The sequence below is a fragment of the Oryctolagus cuniculus genome, chromosome 21, assembly GCF_051225735.1.
Source record: "Oryctolagus cuniculus isolate XC-2025 breed Fujian yellow rabbit chromosome 21, ASM5122573v1, whole genome shotgun sequence".
In the NCBI taxonomy this organism is placed as follows: Eukaryota; Metazoa; Chordata; class Mammalia; order Lagomorpha; family Leporidae; genus Oryctolagus; species Oryctolagus cuniculus.
The window spans coordinates 10,071,372-10,090,865 of record NC_142887.1 but is presented as its reverse complement, the minus strand read 5'-3'; the positions used below and the strand labels follow the sequence as shown (position 1 = coordinate 10,090,865).

At 44.2% G+C, this 19,494-nt stretch overlaps 1 protein-coding gene across 4 annotated transcripts in view; it reads right to left on the bottom strand.

Annotated features, from left to right (window-relative positions):
• The window catches only part of SBNO1 (strawberry notch homolog 1), a 66,595-nt gene that overhangs the window by 11,600 nt on the left and 35,501 nt on the right, over window positions 1–19,494 (bottom strand). For all 4 annotated transcript variants that reach the window (XM_008251628.5, XM_089323016.1, XM_017339366.4 and 1 more), the window contains exons 11-28: window positions 18,933–19,068; window positions 18,749–18,854; window positions 17,877–18,030; window positions 16,284–16,466; window positions 15,762–15,859; window positions 12,502–12,653; window positions 11,046–11,243; window positions 10,522–10,689; window positions 10,266–10,441; window positions 8,493–8,624; window positions 7,010–7,145; window positions 5,745–5,857; window positions 5,565–5,636; window positions 4,744–4,843; window positions 1,400–1,474; window positions 735–881; window positions 557–651; window positions 367–459 (exon numbers count right to left, since the gene is read on the bottom strand). In XM_008251628.5, coding sequence (XP_008249850.2) covers window positions 367–459; window positions 557–651; window positions 735–881; window positions 1,400–1,474; window positions 4,744–4,843; window positions 5,565–5,636; window positions 5,745–5,857; window positions 7,010–7,145; window positions 8,493–8,624; window positions 10,266–10,441; window positions 10,522–10,689; window positions 11,046–11,243; window positions 12,502–12,653; window positions 15,762–15,859; window positions 16,284–16,466; window positions 17,877–18,030; window positions 18,749–18,854; window positions 18,933–19,068 — 2,334 coding nt within the window. The remainder of the gene's footprint in view (window positions 1–366; window positions 460–556; window positions 652–734; window positions 882–1,399; window positions 1,475–4,743; window positions 4,844–5,564; window positions 5,637–5,744; window positions 5,858–7,009; window positions 7,146–8,492; window positions 8,625–10,265; window positions 10,442–10,521; window positions 10,690–11,045; window positions 11,244–12,501; window positions 12,654–15,761; window positions 15,860–16,283; window positions 16,467–17,876; window positions 18,031–18,748; window positions 18,855–18,932; window positions 19,069–19,494) is intronic.

Below are 19,494 nucleotides of genomic sequence, written 5' to 3'. Positions count from 1 at the left end.
TGTTGTGGTTATCTGGGAAATGAACCAGCAGATAGAAGACCTCTCTCTGTGTAACTCTGCCTTTCAAATAAATAAATAAATCTTAAAAAAAAAAAAAGTCCTTAAGACAGAAAGCATTATGAATGTCATTGTATTATGAAAGATTCATTTTACAAAAATATGTAATAAACCATTCTATTAACATCACTCAAAATACATTAAATAAAAACATATATAAATGGAAAAACTCACAATTACAGCAATAAATTACCAATAAAAGGGCCACACACAACTGGGAAATGTGCACACAGGGAGGAGACAGTCACAGTGTGTCTATGAAACAGTGTTATAAATCTCAACAATTAACACTTAAAGGAAAAGCCATACTTGCAATGACAAGTAAAAGCCATCATCTGGTCCTGTTAGTTCTGCCCAAATCTTGGTGGCTTCCTCCCAGGACATTCCCCTCTCTACGCTGATCTAGAAAGCAAAGTGCAGGAGTTAAATTAAACTCATTTTTGTAAATGCCTATTGTGGGAAGATGACAGTGGGACTTGCACATGTTTTCCAGACTTACTGTGTACAGCTCCACATGACCAGAGGTTGAGTATCCTGGAGTCAGAAACTTCTTAACATCACTCTTCCTCACCTTTTCATCCCCAGAACCAAGATCTTGAACGAGAAAAAGCAACATGTCCATGTAAAACCTTTTTTTATAAGAAGACACTTAACATGTAAAACATCTCCCCACTTACCTAAGATTCCCATATCATATCTTCCATTTTTTTTGGCATTTTGAACAACTGCAGTAAGTGTGTCCGCAAAATACTGAAATAATGCATTCTGCTGATGCACCTCCATACCCAAAATTCTATTTAAGAATTTTCCTATGTTGTTATAATCTGCAATGACAAGATCACACAAGTGATGAATTCAGTCAAAAACACTTCCACACATTTCTAATCCTCTGGGCCAGGTTCAAGTCCCACATTCTCTTATGAAGTCTTCTCAGTTTTGGCACAGCCAGGACAACAGGCTATAATCTGCCCAGTTCTGCCTCTAGCCATTCCCACTGCCACTGTACATGCTGGAGATTCATGCTGAACTCAATTTTTGTATCACAGAAAGAGAAACCAGAACTGAGCACCGAAGAACGTTCATTCTCTAACATTAAATCCTAACTCCAGAAGCTGTAAAGTCTAAGTCTCAACCCTGGCTGAACAATGAGAGTGTCTGAGAGCTTTGGAAAATTACCAATGTCTGAACTTGACCCCTGGCTTCAAGGTTTAAAAGCTTGACAGCTGAGGGTTTTTTTGCAGCCAGGGTTGAGATCCATGCTCTAAGGACAAAATGATCTTTTTTGGATACCTATAACAGTCATTAATCTAACAAGTTATACACACAAAGTTAACAGTATTACCTTTATCAAGAGTAAGAATTCCTGAGCGATCTTCTACATTTATCAGGCCGACTCCTATCAATCCTTGACGAACATCTATAAGAAAATAAACTTGTAAAAAACTAAGTAATTTGGGGGCTGGTGCTATGCTGTGGCGGGTAAAGCTGCCACCTGCAGTGCTAACATTTCATGTGGGTGTCGGTTCAAGTCCCGGCTGCTTCACTTCCAATTCGGCTCTCTGCTGTGGCTGAGAAAGCAGTTAAGAAGACTGCTCAAGTCCTTGGACCCCTGCACCCACATAGGAGACCTAGAAGAAGCTCCTGGCTCCTGGCTTCGGATCTGCACAGCTCTAGCTGTTGCGGCCACCTGGGGGGTGAACCACCGGATGGAAGACCTGTTTCTCTCTCTCTACCTCTGCTTCTCTGCAATTCTGCTTTTCTAATAAATAAATAAAATCTTAAAAAAAATACAGTAGAAGCTATTCCAAGATATTTTTAAAAACAAAACTATGTAATTCAAATGACTCCATGAATTATTACCTAATTTCATCAAACTAGATCGAGTTTTAGCACTGACAGCCTATACATCTGTTAAGATATTCCAGTTAGCTGAATTACATTCCACACACTACATCCCAATACTTCATTCAAATATTTCAGCTTTCCAACAGTGGCCTGCACACTTGGGGTCTTTGTGAAGAAACCAACTACAGAATCAGAGTAACTTTGTGCAAGTAGCAGAACACTAACCATGTAAATAATCATGTAAAGGGGCTGGTGTTGTGGCACAGTGGGTGGCATCCCATGTGGGTGCTGATTTGTGCCCAGGCTGTTCCATTTCAGATTCAGCTCCCTACTAATGTGCCTGGGAAAGTAGCGAAAGATGACTCAGTTGAGTCCCTGCACCCAAGTGGGAGACTGGAAAGAGCTCCTGGATCCAGTTTAGCCCAGCTCTGGCCATTGAGACCATTTGGGGAGTAATACAGAAGATAGAAGATTTGTATTTCCCTCTCTCTCTGTTAACTATGCCTTTTGAATAAATAAAATAAGTATTGTCCCCTTCCCCCATCAGAGGGCCTGGGTCCCAACTCCACTCTGATCCTAGCTTCCAGCCAATGCCTCTTGCAGACAGCATGTGCTGATGAGTAGGTAGGCCCTGCACTCACGTGGGAGACCTGGACTGAGTTCCTGCCTCCTGGCTTCAGCCTGATCCAGCCCCAGTTTTGTGGACATTTGGAGAGATGACTGGCAGATGGGCGCTCTATCCCAAATAACTATCTTAAAATAAAAAACAAGGAGGCGGGCACCTGACCTGGCATTTTTAAAGAAAGATTTTATTTATTTATTTGAGAGTCAGATTCTAGATGCTGCTTCACTCCCCAAATGGCTGCAATGGCTGCAGCTTGCTCACCTCCAGCCAGGAGCTTCTTTGGAGTCCCCCAAGTGGGTGCAGCGGCTGGATTTGGGCTATCCTCTACTGCTTTCCCAGGTCATACCAGAGAGCTGGATTAGAAGAAGAGCAGCCGGGGCTTAAACCAGCACCCATATGAGATGCCAGCGCCACAGGTGGAGGCTTAGCCCACTACACCACAGCTCCTGACCCCCCGCCCTAGCATTTAAGATACCCATGTCCCATACCAGAGCCCCTGAGTTCAATACTCAGCTGCATTCCTGACTCTAGCTTCCTCTTAGTGTAGACCTTGAGAGGAAGTGGTGAAAACAACTGATTGGATTTCTGCCATCCACATCAACAGACCTGGATAGGTTCCCAGGCCTGGCTCCAGTCTTGGCCCAAGCCCTGTTAATGGGGGCATTTGGGAGTGAAACAGGAGAATGCAGTGTGTATTCTTGCTCACTCTTTCTCTGTTCGTCCTTCAATGTTAAAAGGGGCAGTGTAAAGCTGCCACTCGTGATGCCAGCATCCCACATGGGCGCCAGCTCAGGTCCCAGGTGCTCCACTTCCCATCTAGCTCCCTGCTCACGCACCTGGGAAAGTGGCAGAGGACTGCGCAAGTCCTTGGGCCCCTGCACACACGTGGGAGACCCAGAAGAAGCTCCTGGTTTCCCAGCCCCAGCCACTGTGGTCACCTGGGGAGCGAAACATTGGATGGCAGACCTCTCTCTCTCTCTCCCCCACCCCAACTCTGCCTTTCAAGTAAATAAAATAAATCTTTAAATAAAGAAAGAAAATCTTAGTATTCGGATATTAGATAAATATGGAAAAATAATGTGGAAGGCTGTCGATTTCACAGTGTCATCCTCTGACTTCAGGAAATGGAATAGAAGAGGTGGAGAGGTTTAAGGGAAGAGTATTAACTAAGTCGCTAAACCCATTCAGATTATTTCCATTACTTACAATGAGTAAGTAACCTATAATTTTTATTTTATTTAATTTGACAGAGTTAGACAATGAGAGAGAGAGAGAGAGAGAGAGAGAGAGAGAGAGACCGAGACCCAGAGAAGGGTCTTCCTTCCATTGGTTCACCCCCCAAATGGCTGCTATGGCCGGCGCGCTGTGCCAATCTGAAGCCAGGAGCCGGGAGCTTCCTCCCGTTCTCCCATGTGGGTGCAGGGGCCCAAGCACTTGGGCCACCTTCCATTGCCTTCCCAGGCCACAGCAGAGAGCCGGACTGGAAGAGGTGCAGCTGGAATTAGAACCTGGTGCCCACATGGGATGGCAGTGCCACAGGCGGAGGATTAACTAAGAGAGCCACGGCGCTGGCCCCGTAACCTGTACTTTTTAAAGACTAGAAATGAGGAAGTAGTTTTTGATACACATCCTCTGCGAGACCACGAAGGAGTATTTGTGTGTGAGGCACAGCTGAGTTAAGGTGCAGTGCCCATGCACACACCCGAGTAAACGGACTTGCCCTGGAGGGTCTACTGGGAAGGGAAGGCTTCCAGATGTACAGGATCTTGCATCCACGGGCTTTACAGACACTGCCCCAGCTTTCTGAACTCCTACCATCACCTAGCCTACTTTCACGGACAACGTGCGGCAGAGTCTACTCCACCAATTTTAACATGGTTCCAAGATTTTCTATAGCACCATGCAGTTTCTTCTACTGTGGGAATTGCCAAACACATAAAATAGGGGGGAAAATAGGATATTTTAACTTTAAATTTCAAAAACTATTTGGCAAGGTGATTTTAACAAAACCACTGTCCTCTGTTAAGTCTAGAATTAGACAATATGTATTAGGCTGTGAAGAGCAAAGGAACTTTCATGTGAAATTAGTTTGAATAAACCTGTTTTGTTCTAATCATTTTTAATTTCTAACTTTTATACAAAGTGTGTCCAAAGGAAAAAAAAAACTAAAACCATGTTAGAACAGATTTTCCACCATGTTTATTTTTTAAAGTTACCTTTAAAGAATTCTCCAGGATAGTCCGGAGGTGGGGATACCATAGGAGAATCCAAGTTTACAATGGATTTCATGACAATTTCTAAAGCATTTCTTCCATACTGCAATAAAAACAAAACATTTTAACCATTTCAGCAATCAGATGCTCTTCAATCATATGACCATCTAGATGCCATAAAAACTATTATTGGGGGTGGGCACTGTGGCACAGCAATAAAGCTATTGCTTGGGACCCCCATTCCTACAGACTGGTTCAAGTTCCAGCTATTCCACCCCAATCCAACTTCTTGCTACTGCGCACTCTGGGAGGAGGCAGGTGATGCTCAAATTACTTGGGTCCTTGGCACCCGTGTAGGAGACCTGGACTGAAACCTAGGCTTGTTGGCTTTGGTCTGGCCCTACTCTGGCTACTATGGGCATTTGGGGACTAAACCAGTGGTTGAATATCTGTCTTTCAAATAAACATGAAAAAAAAAAAAAAAAAAAAACGTTCATCTTATTATTGTGCAAACATTAAAAATCCAGTTCTCAATTATCTTTACATATATTTATATAGCCTACTTCATGCCTTAGCACACATTTGTTAATTTTCTAGGAATTCACACCTGATTAATTCCAAATAGCAATCATAATTCTATTATCCAGCAGGAATAAAATATAACTATTCCATTGCACTGATCCAAGACTTAACATGTGAAATCCTTTGTCTTAGAGGAAGCCATTCTATTACAGGGAGGTAGTTTCCAGCTTTAAGCCGTATCCTGTCTTTTTTTCCCACTACAGCTACCACACAGGACGAGTGTCAGAAGCGCTGAGAGGTACCTTATTGTCAAAGTTGAACCTGCTCAAATCTCTAGATTCTGTTGCTCTTCTGTCCCCATGTGTAAGCGCCCCCTAGAAAAATATAAAGCTTGCAGTTATTTGAGGCACAATTAACCCCTCTACAGAAGTCAGGTAACATCCATTATCTTTTACATACATCTATATAACTCAAACACTTACCAAACTCTCAAGTCTTTTGGCAACAATAGATGCAAATCTTTGTTCCCCTGCCAACTCAGAAATCAGAAAGACATATTCGGGAGCAGTAACTTGGTTTGATCTATGAGTTCTTCCTGTAATGAAATTGTTTTAAAGATCACTAATTGTGTTCACTAGAAAAGAAATTTTGATGTTTTCCGCATATAATACAAAGCTGACATTGAGAAATCTTTAAACAGAGAAAAAATTAAAAATAATACAACATTTACCTCAACGCCCCTAAAATGATCAAAATTGCAAATAGTGGCCTGAATGACACCTGTATTCAGAACAACACTCTGCCTGTCAAGAGGCAGGAACCCGTCAGATGAGGGCTGGGTGCTGTGGAGCCACAGGTTAAGCTGCCACTACCGGAGCTCTGACTGTTACAGGCATTTGGGGAGTAAACCAGCAGGTGGGCCAACTCTGTCACTGGGCCTTTTCAATAAATATATCTTCTCGCGCACGCTCGCGCTCTCTCGCTCTCTCGCTCTCTCTCACACACACACACACACACACAGTGTCAGTACTGCTTCCCCAATTTTGTTTAACTATAATGTTGATTGCACAGTCATACTAGATTCTCCCAAAACTGTTGTTTCTAAGTCAGCAAAAAGTCAGGAGACTGGAAGTACAGGAAGGCTCACTCACAGCTGAACTTGAAACAGCATCTGCTCTGACCCAGCCCCATAGCCTAAAGGTCTATAATGAAGATAGTTCCGGTGGTCTGCTCTCAGACACCATGTAAGGATCCCCCACGAACCCCCACCAGATCTGTTTATTATTATTATTATTTGAAAGACAGAATTACAGAAACAGAGGGAGAGATTTCTCATCCACTGGTTCACTCCCCAAATGCCACAATGACTGGGACTAGAGTTGGGGCAGGCTGAAACCAGGAACCTAACATCTGTTCTCTCCCACATGAGTGGCAGGGGCCAAAGCATATCACCCAGCTTCCCCGGATTACTCAGGCACAACAACAGGAGCTGGGTCAGAGGTGGGGCAGCCAGACCTGAACCAGTGCTCCTGTGGGATACCTGCTTACTCTGCTAGACTACAGCTTCCAAAGAGCTAAGGATGAAATTCTTAATGCACTATACATTATGTATAACGTATATGCTAAGAAAATCTAAGATTTCAAGTTCTAAGACATCTGACATAAATGCAGACAGGGATATGCGCCCATTTCCCCAGTGACTGCCAGCTACCCTATGCATCAGGTGAAACCCAGTGTAGGAACGTACCAAACTGCTGAATTGCTCTATCAGCACTCCAAGGTAATTCCAAAGTCATGTGAACTCTTCGCCTTTGATTTTTAGCTCTCCGATCTGCTTGCAATGAAATGCCTGAGCTGGCAGCTTCTGAGATAATAGCAATATTCTGTATCAAGAGGAAGAAAACATTAACTCTGCAAAGGACAGTGCGATAAATAAAATGCTGCACTGGTCCACCAATACCTACACCTCCTTCTGGAAACAACATGGCTCCTTCTTTTAGCTGGGTCCCAGGCTCCCCAGAATATAGATTTCCTAGTCTCCCTTGGTCTGAAGTGTGAGCATGTGGCATGGTCCCGCCTGCAGACTGTGTGTATAATGTCCAGAACCTTCCCTTCTCCTGACCTTTCTCCACTGGCTACAATGTAAAGGTAATGAGAAGATCTGCACTACTCCCCTGGAACACAGAGGTAACTTGGAAATGGAAGTCCATAGAATTAAGCCAATAAAAGAGAAGAGGCCTGGTTTCAAGGGGCCACACCCTGATCTATTTAGCCAAACTTTTGAGAGAAATGAACATCTGGCCTGTGTTAATTTTAGATTATCATTTAACAGTCCAACACTTATAATTAGTACCAATTCCTAACGCATGTGCACCCAGATGCATGAAACAAGTACATAAAATAACTGATAATAACTCTACCCACAATCTTTAATGTAACAAAAGCCATTTAATATACTTTTTAAAGATAACTTTCATAGTGGTATCTATTATCTATTTTCTAACTGCATAAAAGTTCATTGAAATAAGGCAAAATATGGGTAGATAAGTAACTTTTTTTCTTCCTGTTTTAGATTAAGACATGAGTTTTAGGGGTGCTAGGATGAAAGGTTACTACTGCATTGGAACAATCTCACCAACAAATGCTTCTATTCTACTGAGCAGATGAAGAGAAATGGACTGGAGAAGCTTCAATTAAAGCCAAGGGCGTTCACGTCACAATGAGATCTTACAGGAGGAGATTCTGGAGGCCCTACAGAAATCTCTAGAGTAGTCAAATGCGGAAATTCACCCCGTAAGCTACCCAGGGTGGTGCAACACTAGAAACAGCAAAACCAAAGGATACAGTAATCTGGGTACCCTTAAGTGTCATTCCAGCCTCAAAATAATGATACTAGAGGTCAAGATACAAAGATGATCTGGAAAAACACAGTATTTTTATATTCTCACTAGGTTTAGGAATCCCTAAAACTATCAAGAACCACATCTAACAGTGTACATAATACAGAAAAGTCATTACATTTAACTTACAACAAATAAAAACAGGCTATAATTCACTGATTGTGTCCATTAGTAGAAAATATAGAATACAATTTAACAGAAACAATTTATGTTAAAATGAAAAAGGTGTAAATTAATAAAATTTAAAATAAATAAATAAAATGAAAAAGATCTCAAACTTGACATACGGGCACTTTTCTTTTCACCGTGAAGCACATCAGAAAGACCTACCTTATCTCCGTCCATGAACCTCTGCTTTTCTGTGATATTCAGGATCTCCACGGGTACGTCCAGCTCCGATCGTGACTCGTAGGATATGCTCCCATCGTCATTGCTTACAACCCGCCCCTTGCGGCCGGTCATCTGAGAAGCAGAGCGTTATTACAGAGCCGCGTCTGACCATGGTGTACGCAGCTAAGGGCCTCCTTCACTAAAGCAGCCTGGGAGACGGAGGCACAGCCTGAGCCACGCTGGCACTGGTGGACACCAGACACCATATAACACAGACACTGGGAAAAACCAACATGAGCCACTATCACAAAAACTGCATGACAGCGACAGGCACCACGATGCCGCGCGCTAAGCTGCAGCTAGCAATGCCAGTGTCTCTTAGCAGAATGCCATTTCCCAGTCCTGGCTGCTCTGCTTCCGATACAGCTCTCTGCTAACATCCTTGGACAAGCAGCAGAGGACCGTCAAAGCACTTGAGCCTCTGCCGCTCATGCGGGAGACCAGGATGGAGCTCCAGGCTCCTAGTTTCAGCCTGGCCCTGGCCTGGGCTGTTGTGGCCATTTGGGGAGTAAACCTAGTGGAGATATAATCCACCCCACCCCTACAGTTTTGACCTTTCAAATAAATCTTAAAAAAAAAAAAAAAAAAAAAAGGCAAGCTGCCTGACAGTGGCAGTGACCCGAACAAGCAGTTCAAGACTGATATTTGAACACTAGGGGTGTCCACTGCTCTGGGCTGACAACCAGAGCGAGATGAGAAGGGCAGGCACTGTGGCACAGCAGTTACACGGCTCCTCTGAGCCACCCATCTAGCTTCCTGCTACACCTGAGGCAGCAGCTGACGGTCTTCTGCCTCGCACACAGGGCACCTACTTTAATTTCCTGGGAGCATTTAAGGAATGAACCAGTGAATGAGAGATGTCTGTGCCTTTAAAATAATTTTTTTTTTTAAAAAAAAGACACAAAATAAAGCAGTAGAATGAGGATTCTTAAGATCTAGGGGCCAGTGCTGTGGCATAATAGGTTAAAACTCCGTCTGTGGCGATGGCACCCCACATGGGCACCAGTTCATGTCCCGGCTGTTCCTCTTCCAATCCAGCTCTCTACTTATGGCCTGGGATAGCAGTGGAGAACGGCCCAAGTGCTTAGTGTCTTGTACCATGTGGGGGACCCCAAGGAAGCTGCTGGCTACAGGCAGGGGACTGGCTCAGCTCCAGCCACTATGGCCATTTGGGGAGTAAGCAGTATAAGGAAGACCTTTCTCACTGTCTGTAACTCTACCAGTCAAATAAATAAATCAATAAAATCTTAAAAAAAAAAAAAAAAGATCTGGGCCGGCGCCGCGGCTCACTAGGCTAATCCTCCGCCTAGCGGCGCCGGCACACCGGGTTCTAGTCCCGGTTGGGGCGCCGGATTCTGTCCCGGTTGCCCCTCTTCCAGGCCAGCTCTCTGCTGTGGCCAGGGAGGGCAGTGGAGGATGGCCCAGGTGCGGGGGCCCTGCACCCCATGGGAGACCAGGAAAAGCACCTGGCTCCTGGCTCCTGCCATCGGATCAGCGCGGTGCGCCGGCCGTGGCGGCCATTGGAGGGTGAACCAACGGCAAAGGAAGACCTTTCTCTCTGTCTCTCTCTCTCACTGTCCACTCTGCCTGCCAAAAAAAAAAAAAAAAATCTAAGAAAGAAAATCTGATATCACTCATTCTAAGGATTTAAGAGGTACCCCCCTCTGCCTTTCAAATGAATAAATAAATCTTTTAAAAAAAATTCATACTTACCTCAGCTACGTTCTCAGGGCCACCAAGTTCATCAATCAGCTCATCCAGGGTGTTGGGAGGGAGGTCTTCAGCTAATTTTTCTAGCTTGTCAAGGAGGTCTTTCTTCATCTGCTGGGCCCTTTCCACAGCGTCCTGACTTGTTACAAGGCTGCTGCTACTGTTGGTATTACTACTAGCTAGAGAACATTTGTTAAACGTCAGTGCAAGGTTTGAATATTCATTTTGTTTAGAAATGTATTTCAAAAAGCACCCTTACCTGGGGCACTGTTGGGAGCAGGTGCAATAACAGGTGTAGATGAAAAGCTAGGTCGTTTGGAGCCAAGACCTGAAGCTAATAAGGCACTTTGAATAGAATCTGGATCTATACTTTTCTTCTTTTTTTTCTCTTTGTTTTTCTTGTGCTCTTTTCTGATTAGCCAAGGATCTGGAAGTTAAGGAAAGATATAGTCAAATCATGTGTCAAGACCAGTACAGAATATTCACGGAAGCAGCCCGGAGGTGTTCTGTGCTGTTCACTTATCACTGCTGCAGGGAACCAGCGCGTCCTAGCTACACCCCACTGTTCCAAGGTTCAAGACAGCCGCACGAACACGGCGGCCATCATCGCTCACATGACGCTCAAACCTCCACAAGAGCGGCAAGCTTGGGGCCTCTGCCAAGCCAAGCAGAGAACCTGGGTGACTCTGTACTACACAGACAAGTCTTAAGGCTTCACCCATTTCCTGTCACACTGGAGCATCACTGTCCTTTCATGCACACTTCAGTCACACAGGAACTCACCATCTTCGTCGTCCTCACTGGACTCGTCTCGAAATGGATTGAAATCGTCATCATCTCCAGAACTCATGTTTCTGGAGCTCTCATAGTCACTCTCTTCATTCTCAGAGGCATCGGATTCACTTCCACTGTCATCAGAACCGCTACCAGCAAGGCCACCCACTTTTCGTGCTTTTTTGGCTTCTCGTGTTATTTCATCACCTACTCCCAAACAATAGAATCGGTCTAAATACAATGTGTATAAAGATCTAATGAACCACACATTTCGTTCAAGAATTACTGGAAATGGAATTCAGAAGAAAATAAAGTCCACAAGTAGGTGCTACTCTTGGGTTCCCACATGTAATCAGGATATGTTCAATTATTCTCAAGAAATAGATATATAAGTACAAACATGAGACTACCTCTGAGATCAGAAGCTTCAAAACAAATTAAGAGTTAAAACAGAATTTCTGCCGGCGCCGTGGCTCAATAGGCTAATCCTCCACCTTGCGGCGCCGGCACACCGGGTTCTAGTCCCGGTTGGGGCACCGGATTCTGTCCCGGTTGCCCCTCTTCCAGGCCAGCTCTCTGCTATGGCCAGGGAGTGCAGTGGAGGATGGCCCAGGTGCTTGGGCCCTGCACCCCATGGGAGACCAGGAAAAAGCACCTGGATCCTGGCTCCTGCCATCGGATCAGCGCGGTGCGCCGGCTGCAGCGGCGGCCTTTGGAGGGTGAACCAACGGCAAAGGAAGACCTTTCTCTCTGTCTCTCTCTCTCACTGTCCACTCTGCCTGTCAAAAAAAAAAAAAAAAAAAAAAAAAAAAAAAAAACACAGAATTTCTGGCATTCTCTCAATTTAACTGTGCATCAGGTTGAAAGAAGAGGTCTAGGGGCCGCCGCTGTGGCATAGTGGGTAATGCTGCCACCTGCAGCGCTACCATCCCATATGGGATCCGGTTCAAGTCTGCAGAGTGAACCAGCGGATGGAAGACTTCTCTTTCTCTGCCTCTTCTTATCTCTCTAGTAACTCTTTCAAATAAATAAATAAATCTTTAAAAATAAATACATAAATGAGTTTACTCGCGCATGTAAAACTATGTGAATGCAGTGAAAGTATTCAACCACTAGCTAATTCAAATTTCATTCCCAAATACAGCTACTTTAAAATGCTACCATATATAGTACTTTTGACATAAACTTTAGCACTTCTCAACTTTATTCAGGTTAAGCAGCATGGGATTTATGTATATAAACATTTAAGTTTTCACTAATGTCTAGGTTCTGAATCAATTTCCATGATTAGATTAATTTAGGCATACTTTTTGTTTGAGAAAACACTTATCTTGAGGACTTTAGGACAAGGATAGGAACAAGTACAATTTGCAAATATTACAAAAACGATTCCAAATATCAGCTAAACTCCTGATCAACTGCAACCACTCTTTACTAACATCAACTATTTAGGAATAACACTCACCTTTCCGCTTCTTTACTTTATTTTCTTTACAAGGACTGTCTCTCGGTGAACTGTTATTACTTGGAGCTGTCAAATCAATTCCTAGTAAACTATACAGTTTTTTTCTGTCTGGAGCAGGAAAGTGCTTTTCAATGAGAGATTGCAACACTCCTCTGTAAGAAAGAAATACTGACAATTATTTCTTCACATGGCAAAATAACTGTCACATATAAAGTCTATTTTTAAAAAAATATTTATTTATTTGAAAGTCAAGAGTTATACAGAAAGACAAGAGAGAGAGGGGTGTCTTTCATCTGCTGGTTCACTCCCCAAATGGCCGCAACAGCTGGAGCTGGGCTGATCCAGAACCAAGAGCTTCTTCTGGGTTTTCCACATGGGGGCAGAGGCCCAAGGACTTGGGCCATCTTCTACTGGTTTTCCAAGCCATAGCAGAGAGCTGGATCAGAAGTGGAGCAGCCGGGACTTGACCCAGCACCCATACGGGATGCCAACACTGCCGGTGGCAGCATTACCTGCTACGCCACAGTGCTGGCCCCACATATAAAGTCTTAATACATCATTTATAAAATTTTTATTAATATAATAAAAACCTGATTCATGTTGCTCATCTTCCCTCCTTTAATTCCCTGAATGTATTTCATAAATGAAAATATACAGGGGCCAACACTGTGGCATAATGGGTAAAGCCACCACCTGCAGTGCCTGCATCCCATTTAGGCACCAATTTGAGTCCCTGGCTACTCTACTTCTGATCCTGTTCCCTGATAATGCACCTGGGAAAGTTGTAGAGGATGACCCAAATCTTGGGGCCCCTGCACCCACGAAGGAGATCTGGAAGAAGCTCCTGGCTATGAATCGGCCCAGCTCTGGCTGTTGTGACCATTTGGGGAGTGAACCAGCGGATGGATGATTTCTCTGTTTCCCCACTCTGTAACTCTGCCTTTCAAATAAAATCAATCTTTAAAAAAGAAAATGCTGAATCTTAGAAAACATAATGTAGTTCAAAATCAATTTTAATGTTCTAGAACAAGATCATCCTATTGCAATATAAAGCTTAACCACAAACACGATTTTATATATTCTAGTAATTACGTAAAAACTAAAAGGGGTGAGGGGGGAAGAGGACCAGCACCGTGGCCCAGCAGGCATCCCACACTGATGTGCTGGTTTCAGTCCTGGCTACTCCACTTCTGATCCAGCTCCCTGCCAGAGTATGAGAGGGCAGTAGACGATGGCTCAAGAGCTTGGGACAACCCTTCCGCTGTGGGAGACTGGGCTGGAGCTCCTGGCTCCTGGTTTCAGCCTGGCCCAAACCTGACTGCTGCAGACATCTGGGAAGTAAACCACTGCATGGAAGATCTCTGTTGCTCTGCCATCCTAATAAACAAAGTAAGTTTTTAAAAAGGATTTATGTATTTCTTTGAAAGGCAGTCACAAGGGAGGGAGGGAGGGGATCCTCTATCTTCAGATTTACTCCCATGGCTGCAACAGGCAAGGCTGGGCTGGGACAGGCCGAAGACCGCAGGCTGGAACTTCATTTGCATTTCCAACACAGGTGGGCAGGGCCAAAGTACCCGGGCCATCTTCTGTGGCCTCTCCAGGGAAATCAGCAGAGAGCTGGATCTGAAGAGAGCAGCTGGGACTTGACCTAGTGCTCACAGGCGATGTTGGTGTTGCTTTAACCTGCTGCACAACACCAACCACCTGAAGTATTTTTTCTTAAGGAGACTATGAAACCTGGTACTTTTCACTCAAAGTACATTTCAGATTGAACTCATTTCAAATGTAAAATAGCCACATGTAACAAGTACTGGACAGGGTGTTTCCAGGCACTTGAGTACAGAAAAATACACCAAGTTTTGCTTTTAAAAGCAGTTTTGGCTGGCACCGCAGCTCACTAGGCTAATCCTCCACTTGTGGCACCGTCACCCCGGGTCCTAGTCCCCGTTGGGGCGCTGGTTCTGTCCCAGTTGCCCCTCTTGCAGTCCAGCTCTCTGCTGTGGCCCAGGAAGGCAGTGGAGAATGGCCCAAGTGCTTGGGCTCTGCACCTGCTTGGGAGACCAGGAGGAAGCACCTGGCTCCTGGCTTCGGATTGGTGCAGTGCGCCGGCCTTGGCAGCCATTTGGGGGGGTGAACCAACGGAAGGAAGACCTTTCTCTCTGTCTCTCCAAAAAAAAAAAGGTTTTGGGGCCGGCGCTTGGAGTAGCAAGTAAAGCCGCTGCCTGCAGTGCCAGCATCCTATATGGGCGCCAGTTCAAGTCCCAGCTGCTCCACTTCCGATCCAGCTCTCTGCTATGGCCTGGGAAAGCAGTGGAAGACAGCCCAAGTGCTCCCACTCATGTGGGAGACCTGGAAGAATCTCCTGGTTCCTGGCTTCGGATTGGCACAGCTCTGGCCGTTGCGGCCAACTGGGGAGTGAACCAGCAGACAGAAGACCTCTCTCTCTCTCTTTTTTTAAAAGATTTATTTTTTATTTATTTGAAAGCAGAGTTACAGAGAGAGGTAGAGACAGAGGTCCTCCATCCGCTGGTTCACTCCCCAAATGGCTGCAATAGCCAGAGCTGCACCATTCCAAAGCCAGGAGCCAGGAGCATTCCCCAGGTCCCCTACATGGGTGCAGGGGCCCAAGCACCCGGGCCATCCTCACTGCCTTCCAAGGCCATAGCAGAGAGCTGTATCGGGAGTGGAGCAGCCGGGACCAGAACTAGCACCCCAGGCCCAGGCTTTAACCCACTGCACCACAACACTGGCCCCAACCTCTCTCTCTGCCTCTTCTTTCTCTGTATAACTGACTTTCAAATAAATGCTCAACAATTCAGTACTGTTGTTTTCCAATAAATACAACTGTTACAGAAAAGTTGAAAACTACAAAAACTCCAACCAGGAAGACTATTAAAGGTGAATCAAAAATTTTATCTCCAGGGGCCAACGCTGTAGTGTAGGGAGTAAAGCCACAACCTGCAATTTAGGCATCCCATATGGATGCGGACCCAGCTCCCTGCTATGGCCTAAGAAAGCAGAAGAGAGCCCAAGTCTTGGGCCCCTGCACTTATGTGGGAGAACCAGAAGAAGCTCCTGGCTTTGGATAGGCCCAGCACCAGCCATTGCAGCCACTGAGGGAATGAACCAGCAGATGTAAGATCTCCCTTTCTCTCCACCTCTGCCTTTCAAATAAATAAATTGTGCAAAAAATTTTATCTCCAGTTTATGTCAACATGAAAGTAATCTAAGTAAAAACTCAAGAAAACCAAAAACATTACTTGGCAGTTGAAACAAAATCATTCAATTCTCCCCCGCCCTCTTCCAAGGCTTCTAAGGTTCTAGCTTCTCCTGTGGACTGCAGGCCAATGACCACACACTGGAGAAAAAAAAACACATCGGTTACAAATAAAATACATCTGTGTCTTATCAAGACATTTTAGCTCTCTAGTAAAAACCAAGACTTCGAATAACAACCCCACTGTGTGTGCTTTATTTCTCTGTGTATCTGAGACATGCAGTTCCGACAGTAAACAGGATTACAGCAACAAGCATGACTGAGTCCCAAGGAAAGCACAGTCATCAGTCTTCTGAACACACACATATGCATTAAAAAAAAGATAAAGCAATACACATTCACATTATGAGGGCTGGTGGCTGTGGACAGCCAACTGAGCTTCATTATGCTCTTAACAGGCACAACTAGCCTTTAGGAAGACCACACTTAGGAGGAGAAAACCTCACCATCCACAAAGACTGAACAATCAAAGGTAATGACTCTCTAAATACGTTCTCCACCTTACCTTTCCATTCTTGATTTCTTCCCGAGCTAGCTGCACAACCCTCTTAACTTTGGACGCTATGCACAAGTATTTGAAGAACCTCTGGTGAGCAGACCAGAACTGACCCCACATGGACTTCTTCATCCGCTGCTCAGCATCAATAAGATCTGCAGCCTGCTGAAATCGTTCCCTGGCAATGACCCACTGAAAATACACAATCAACACTGTAGATATTTCATCTTTGAGCACAGTTACTGCAAAATGACACATTCAGTCAAAACAATGTTAAGCGCAAGACTATTTAAAATGACCAAAGGGGCAAGAGTGGCCTTGAAGCAGCTAAAGCTGCCACCTGTGATGCAGGCAACCCATACTGAAGACTGATTCAAGTGGGAGTCCCGGCTGCTCTGCTTCCAATCAGCTCCCCACTAATGTGCCGAGAAAGCAGCAGATGATGGCCCAAGTGCTGGGGCTGTTGCCACCCAAGAGGGAGACCCAGATGGAGTTATGCAGGCTCCTACCCGTGGCCATTACAACCATTTAAGAAATGAACCAACACATGCTAAGATCTCTCTGTGTCTCTCCTTCTTTCTCTGTCACTCTGCTGGCACTATGGCATCGAGTGTCAAGCCACTGCTTGCAAGCCGGCATCCTTTATCAGAGTGCCCTATATGAGACACTGGCTGGAATCCAGTTGTTTAGCTGTTCTGCTTCCAATCCAACTCCCTGCTAATAGGCCTGGGAGAGCAGCAGGAGCAGACCAAAGTACTTGGACCCGTGCCACCCACAGGGGAGACCTAGAAGGTATTCTCCCAGATTCAGCCTGGCCAAGCCCCAGGTGTTGTGGCAATCTGGGGAGTTAACCAGCAGATAAGACGATGACCTCTAACTCTGTCTTTCAAATACATATACAAAACTTTAAAAATAAAAATAAAATAATCATTTACTTCTGTAATCAGTTACTTCTGTAATCTCTTAAACAGTAGGGTTTTTTTAGGATCCTCACAGAGTTGTCTCAAAATTTTTATTTCCTTAGATAGTAATTTTAGATAATTTGAGCACAATTATATTGTGCAACTGGGGTGGGTGCTGTGGAGCAAGAGGTTAAAGCCCCAGCATGCAGCACCAGCATCCCATATGGGTGCCAGTTCGAGTCCCAGATGCTGCACTTTCGATCCAGCACCCTACTAACGTGCCTGGGAAAGCAGTGGAGGGCACCCCAAACCCTTGGGCCCCTGCGCCCACATGGGTGACCTAGAAGAAGCTCCTGGCTTTGGATCGGCACAGCTCTGATCGTTCCGTCCATTTGGGGAGTGAATCAGTGAATGGAAGACCTCTCTCTCTTGCTCTATGTCTCTACCTCTCTAATTCTGTCATTCAAATAAATAAAGAAAAAAGAAAACTACACATCTGAGATCAATGGCTACTTTTTATGAATTGCTTTAACAAAAAAAGAACTTGAAAAATAAGGGTTTGGATTAAACAGCTTATCACGTGGTAATTTATATATTGTTTCAGACTACAAAAAATTCTGATTCGCTGGCAGACATTACAGTGGACAAAACATTATTAGGTACATTAAGTAAACACCAGATAGGAAGAAAGATTTCTCACCAGCTTGACTGCTTTGTTATACATTTTAACATAGCTCTGAGAAAGAAGAACTTCCTCAATTTTGAAGGTCACTCCAGTAAAGCTCAGCTGTCGAGCAATGTACATGCCTCGAAGCTTCATATCCATAGCAACTATTTCCATGGCACCCACGCCTCTGAACAAAATTGAAACACACAGTAACTATCAATAAAGACTGCAACACGAGGTGAAGGGGTTTTCACAATAACACGCGCTTTACACTGCTACTGAGGACAGTACTTCAGACAGATGGAATCAGCAGTTAACTCCATTTTGGTGCAAAAAATTTGGTACTCATGCGTAAGCTTTTTTTTTAAGAAAACTTTTATTTAATAAATATAAATTTCAAAAGTACAACTTTTGGATTATAGCCGTTTTCTCCCCCATAAGCAACCGCAAACAATTCCATCTCCTACTCCCTCTCCATCCCATTCTTCATTAAGATTCATTTTTAATTATCTTTATATACAGAAGATCCACTTAGTATATACTAAGTAAAGATTTCAACAGATTGCACCCACAGACACACAAAGTATAAAGTACTGTTTGAATACTAGTTTTATTGTTAATTTGCATAGTAGAACACATTAAGGACAGAGATCCTACTTGGGGAGTAAGTGCACTGTAACTCCTGTTATTGATTTAACAACTGACGATCTTATTCATGACATCAGTGATCACCCGTGGCTCTTGTCATGAGCTGCCAAAGCTATGGAAGCCTCTTGAGTTCACAAACTCCGACCTTATTTAGACAAGGCCATAGTCAAAATGGAAGTTATGCACAAGCTTTTTTCACAATACACATTTCCACGTACTTTATGAAGACCCTCTGTATATACCATAAACTGCATTACCTTCTTTCCACTGCTTGAATAAAATCACTGAATTCTCTAAATGGTGTCCCCTCACCCCAGATTCCAAGACGGTTCATATAGGCCATGTTACGTGGTTCAGAAGCACCTGAAAAATCCCCAAATAAAACATATTATAGCTGAAGCAGTGAATAACTCAAAGCTTTTAAAGTAAGTAACTACTCACCAGTGGCACTAGCATAAACAACTCTGGCTTTTGGCAATTTGTTCTGCAGCTCTAAAACTGCTAAGCCTGTCTTGGTTGGTTTCGAAGAACCAACGGGACATAAGTTTTTTGCTTTATGACACTCATCAAAGACTATCTGTAAGAAATGAATTAAGGAACACATCACATTACTAGTGTCACTAATCCTTCATAAAGAGTTAGCGTTGATTTCCCTAAAGCCTTCAGATTTTCTTTAAGATTACACACGTGGGGCCAGGTGTCTGCTGCAGTGGTTAAGACGCCATGTAGGACGCCTGCATCCCATGATCAGAATGCCTAGGCTCCATTCTGGCTCCATTTTTGATTCCAGCTTCTTGCTAATACACATCCTGGAAGGTAGCAGGTGACTGCTCAAGCAGCTGTTGGTAGGCACTTGGGAAATGAGCTAGCAGATGGAAGAGCTCTGTCTCTGCTTTTCAAACAAGCAAAAGTATTTATTTATTAATTAGAAGGACCCTCTAAATACCTCTATTTCACCCTTCTAGTCACAGAGGTATCCCTTAAACTTAATATTTATCTTGGC